We start from the raw sequence: 6,000 nt of genomic DNA, 5'->3' as shown, positions 1-6,000 counted from the left end.
AAAAAAAATACAAAAAAAACAAAAAAATTTTTTTTAGAAGACATCACTATTATGTGTTAAGTTAACTACAAAGTATAGCGCGTGATGCATGTAAAATTACATAGGGATATTACACGACGCCAGACACCACATACGGAAAGTTGACGTCATCGCCAAGATATGGAATAATGAGTGTGCATACGGGTACATACTACTTTTGAGCTATTGTTATTGTGATGAAATATATATTTATACGCAAACATGAGCTAGTATCAATGTAATAAATGTGATATAAAAACAACTGTGATTTGTTATTGTTTATGTTTTCAGTACTAATTATATTTCACCACTGTTAGAATGGTACACTTAATGTCCTTGTATTATTGGAATACAAATTCTACCCTTGGTACACTTAATGTCCTTGTATTATTGGAATACAAATTCTACTGTTGGTACATTTAATACCCTGGTACTATTGGAATACAAATTCTACCTTGGTACACTTAATGTCCTTGTATTATTGGAATACAAATTCTACTGTTGGTACATTTAATACCCTGGTACTATTGGAATACAAATTCTACCTTGGTACACTTAATGCCCTGGTACTATTGGAATACAAATTCTACCTTGGTACACTTAATGCCCTGGTACTATTGGAATACAAATTCCACCTTTTGCCCTTGTACTATTGGAATATAAATTCTACTATTGGTACATTTAATGCTCTTGTACTATCGGAATACAAATTCTACTATACAGTGTTCACATATTGGAGCCGAGTGTCCTACATATTTAGGACATTTAGTTTTATTATGTCAGTATCCATAGTAAAAATCTGTGAATTAGCTGTTAGTTGAATCACCCGTGTCGATTAATACATTGTAAAATCTATATTTCGTGACTGATAATCTAGACCTAGTTTAGAACCACTTTTTCTGTTTCGAATGACCTCAAATATTCCGGTTTTAGTACGGTACTTAGGAAGACTTATCCGTCAATACACTTTCTAGTGCAAGATAATCAGTACCATCTAACATGAGCTCAATGTTATATTTATCGTCTTAAATGAGTGAAGGTAATCTATTAAGTCTTAAATGACTGCTATGTAATCTCTACTGTCTTAAATGAATGCAAATATGTACCGTCTTAACCATAGCGCAAGGTAACCTGTATCGTCTTCAATGAGGGCAAAGTAGTGTGTACTGTTTAAAATTTGCACTAAACAATCTGCTTCATCTGAAAATAAGCACAAAACAATCTCATTTGTATGGTCTGAAATAATGGACAAATCCTAATCTACTTGGTAATTGTGTGATGTGGATACCATAGCTTACCCAGGGGGACAGGAGGATGCCATAGCTTACCCAGGGGGACAGGAGGGGGACAGGAGGGGGACAGGAGGATGCCATAGCTTACCCAGGGGGACAGGAGGGGGGACAGGAGGGGGACAGGAGGGGGGACAGGAGGGGGACAGGAGGGGGGACAGGAGGGGGGACAGGAGGGGGACAGGAGGATGCCATAGCTTACCCAGGGGGACAGGAGGGGGACAGGAGGGGGACAGGAGGATGCCATAGCTTACCCAGGGGGACAGGAGGGGGACAGGAGGATGCCATAGCTTACCCAGGGGGACAGGAGGGGGACAGGAGGGGGACAGGAGGATGACGTTTTCTTATTAACTTCTTATAAAAGGAGAAGGAATGTTATTTACAGTACTTTTTTAATGAAGGGATTGGAAAGCTTTAGTAGCTCCTGAACAGTAAAACTATTTTATGACTAATATTCCACGGGACAACAGGAAATAGTTAATTTAATCTGAAATTTGTTATAGGACTATAAAATAATTGAAGGAGTTTGATTTACTTTGATATAAGTTATCATTACAAGAATACAAATGTAGATTATTAATGTGATCACATCTCTGTACAGATGAAGGTACCAGTAAGTGTTCTCAAAGTTTTATCCGACATCCTTGTGTTTGGTGTGGACCCAATGACAATGGAAAATAACAATATGTTGATCAAGCATAATTTTTTTTTATTCTTTTGCACTAACGTCACCATTCACTTGATAAGTCTTTAATCAGAACAATGGAACTTGCAGCAGAAGTGTAAGATAAAATTCTTACATCGTTATTTCAGTAACAACTAAATATCCTTATCTTATAATGTAGACAGACTAATCTTGAATAAGTTATGGTAACATGCTGTTATTTCCGTCTTGAAGGCGTCTTTGTCTTCTCCAGTGCCCGCTTATTTCTCATAGCTCTTTTGTATTTAGCATGGTATGCCTACAAGATAAAAAATTCTGGTACTGTAACTTGATACATTATACATTATTGTAAGTCTTTATTATCAAAACTGATACCAAAATATTACATGTAACCTCAGGATATACCCAAACAAAGGAAAAACATGAAATGCCAAATGGGGAAAATATCATGTGAGATTGGCATACAGAGTAATAAAGAGTTCTACAGAGGATACAAACATTGATCAGGCAAGAGAGAGAACATAGTCATACCGGCACTCAGCCGGACAACAGAATCAGCATTCAGTTCAGAGTAAATATAAGTGAGAAAATGCTTATTTGAGAGAACACAGTTTCACAAATTATCCCGAGTTGTAAACTGAAATAAATAAACGAAAGAAATCTGACAAATTCTGTATTCACTTATTCAACAGTGCTATACAAAAGAACTAAGTAGATATGTAGGTAAAGAGTGAGAATAAGTATATACGAGATGAAGATGTACTGACCTTGATAAGATCAGGTCTTCGTTCCTGCCAACGCTCACGGATTTTCTCTAAGTCTTCTTGTCTGCAAAAGCTTGCTATCCCCTCTGGTAAACAAAACATGTCAAGAAATTAAAAACTGCCTTGTATCAGTTACATTTCTTACAAATAACTGAAAACTTGAAAAAACTCCTATTCAAAAGTCTCCACTATCCACCATTATTAGTTTATTAGGTCGATTACACAAAGGTCAACAGCTATACGAGGCCTCACAAGTTACAAGTACCAACCTATGCCCCAACTCCCTGTCCTTCTCTCCTCTGTCCCTAGCTACCCACTGTCCTCTTCTATCATGCCCTCATTTCTCTATACCAACCCACTGTCCTCTTCTATCATGCCCTCATTTCTCTATACCAACCCATTGTCCTCTTCTATCATGCCCTCATTTCTCTATACCAACCCACTGCCCTCTTCTATCATGCCCTCATTTCTCTATGCCAACCCACAGCCCTTTTCTATCATGCCTTCATTTCTCTATTAAGGGGCCGTGGTGGCCGAGTGGTTAAGGTGTCCTGACACTTTAACACTAGCCCTCCACCTCTGGGTTGCTAGTTCGAAACCTACGTGGGGCAGTTGCCAGGTACTGACCGTAGGCTGGTGGTTTTTCCTCCACCTCATTTCTCTATACCAACCCACTGCCCTTTTCTATCATGCCCTCATTTCTCTATACCAACCCACTGCCCTTTTCTATCATGCCCTCATTCACTGTCCCCAACCACTGTCCTCTTCTATCATGCCCTCATTCACTGTCCCCAACCACTATCTTCTTCTACAATGCCCTCATCCCCTGTCCCTACCAAGTGTCCTCTTCTATCATGCCCTCATCCCTCTGTCCCTATCCACTGCCCTCTTCTCTCATGCCCTCATCTCCCTGCACTTTCACCCAGTCAATGGTCCCCAAACACTCTACTCGGTCTCCTGCCTTGTATACATCTGGAATGGCCCTCAGCAATTTGGAAAAGCTACAGATATTTTATTATTGTATGACTTGCCATGTTTTCTTATCGATAGCATAAACCTCACAATGGTATAGATATAATCATTGGAAAATATATTTTCTTTAATCATATGATATGATTTTACTAAACATTATTATTTTCACTGATGGACTTTTTCGGCATAGCCGTATAATTTTCTTTTGGCCCCGGATATGATGCGAAAGGTGGCGTTACTGGTCAAGATGAAGTATGTGATTGGTCAATGTAGCGGTAGATGCAAAATGCAGTTAAAAACGAAACAAAGTTAAGATTGAATGCAAGCTGCATAAGTGGATGTATCTATTCAAATGACACATTAATAAATCATATTCCTGATTCAAATGCAGTCTTATTATCACCAAAAATGATTCAAACTGATATACATTGTAATTTTGTTATCCGTGCTGAAACTGCACATTAATTTGTTCGTTAATGTATTTCACCTGATTATAACCACCACCAACTATGCCGTTTATCTTTTTTAAAGATATTTCTTGTTCTGAATGATACTGAGTACCAACCTTTAATCCTCTCATCATCTTCTGTGAAGAAAAATGAATCTTTGCTCTTTGCAGCAAAAACAGGTTTTTCCTCTTCTTTCCTGCAATTATGAAAAAAAGAAACCCATTACAAACAGATACACATACACATGAAAAAGTACATCAAACAGATACCAGCTGGTGTCATGAACATCATATTTTATGTTGAATGTCGCATACCTGGTATATTTTTCCGAGATAATCAAGAAATAAAATTCCAAAATTGAATTAAACAGTACAAGATAAGTGACCACTCTAAATAGACTTTTGCTATTCTTACTTTGAATCCTGCCCTCCTTCAGCATCTCTTTCCTCGTCACTATCATTGCCAAGGTCATCGTCATCACTACTGTTTCGTAAATTGAAACCCTGCCACTTGGGAGTGGGGACGGTAGTTTCCTCTGAAAAGTAAAATGTTTACAAAGAAGACTTAGAAGACTTGGACAAAACAAAATTTCTTTATTATATTCAGCGAGACACATTTTACAGACCTTTCAAAACATTGATCCAACAAGGCAAGTAAAGTAAAACATGATCCAACAAGGTAAGTAAAGTAAAACATGATCCAACAAGGTAAGTAAAGTAAAACATGATCCAACAAGGTAAGTAAAGTAAAACATGATCCAACAAGGTAAGTAAAGTAAAACATGATCCAACAAGGTAAGTAAAGTAAAACATGATCCAACAAGGTAAGTAAAGTAAAACATGATCCAACAAGGTAAGTAAAGTAAAACATGATCCAACAAGGTAAGTAAAGTAAAACATGATCCAACAAGGTAAGTAAAGTAAAACATGATCCAACAAGGTAAGTAAAGTAAAACATGATCCAACAAGGTAAGTAAAGTAGCCTTAACTATCAAACTAACGGGGATGGAATGAAAAAATATCACTTTAATTGTATGTAAAATTGTATTTCTAGGGGAGCAGGCCAATGATTTACACTGTTGCAGCCTGTATATGCTTCCAGCATCCAGTGAGGCCGAATTTGTTCCCATCTGAAAACAAATCAGGATTGTGAGACGGTCAAACCGCGAAGAAACCTTTGCGATTTGACACAATCTCATATACAGTGAAACCTGACATTACCGACACTGTATGGGTCTGAGCTATTGGGTTGGATATGACAGTGAGTGTGTCGGTTAAGACGGTGTCGGCAATGACCGTGGAGTAATTGTTGCCATTCTGGTGTATATGGTCGGATGTAACAGGATGTCGGTAAAGTCAATGGTTGGTAAAGTCAGGTTTCATTGTATTTCACAACCTCAGTGTGAAATTGCCTGAGAAAGGAAGATTTAAAGATGAAAGCCCTTATGCTCTACTAAGTGTTTCTAAAGTTGTAATATATATATATGTAACCCTGGTAAAATACTAGCCGCAATATACCGCTCGGCTAGAGAGATCTTCTCTTTAGCTCGATCGGTAGAGCGTAAGACTAGTAAGCCAGAGGTCCCGGGTTCGATCCCTAGCGGAGGCAGTGATTTAAATTTAATTTATCATGCGCTCTGTTACATTGGCACCCATGTAGGGACTCGGGAATGATACTCATCGCTGCTTGCGAAAGCATCGCTGTTACCCCTGGAAACTCGAGGACGAGTTCTTTCCTGGAGGGGGAGTATGTAACCCTGGTAAAATACTAGCCGCAATATACCGCTTGGCTAGAGAGATCTTCTCTTTAGCTCGATCGGTAGAGCGTAAGACTAGTAAGCCAGA

The 6,000-nt window shown here is 38.4% G+C and overlaps 1 protein-coding gene across 2 annotated transcripts in view; it reads right to left on the bottom strand.

The window, feature by feature from the left end:
* Nucleotides 1-1,995: 1,995 nt before the first annotated feature.
* LOC117331905 (nucleolar protein 8-like) overlaps nucleotides 1,996-6,000 on the bottom strand; it is a 29,239-nt gene continuing 25,234 nt past the window's right edge. For both annotated transcript variants that reach the window (XM_033890875.1, XM_033890877.1), the window contains exons 13-16: nucleotides 4,571-4,691; nucleotides 4,273-4,352; nucleotides 2,739-2,821; nucleotides 1,996-2,269 (exon numbers count right to left, since the gene is read on the bottom strand). In XM_033890875.1, the coding sequence (XP_033746766.1) occupies nucleotides 2,189-2,269; nucleotides 2,739-2,821; nucleotides 4,273-4,352; nucleotides 4,571-4,691 (365 nt within the window). In that variant the 3' untranslated portion in view covers nucleotides 1,996-2,188. The remainder of the gene's footprint in view (nucleotides 2,270-2,738; nucleotides 2,822-4,272; nucleotides 4,353-4,570; nucleotides 4,692-6,000) is intronic.

Source organism: Pecten maximus, chromosome 7 (assembly GCF_902652985.1).
Source record: "Pecten maximus chromosome 7, xPecMax1.1, whole genome shotgun sequence".
Taxonomy (NCBI): domain Eukaryota; kingdom Metazoa; phylum Mollusca; class Bivalvia; order Pectinida; family Pectinidae; genus Pecten; species Pecten maximus.
This window is presented reverse-complemented; position numbering and strand designations above follow the sequence as displayed.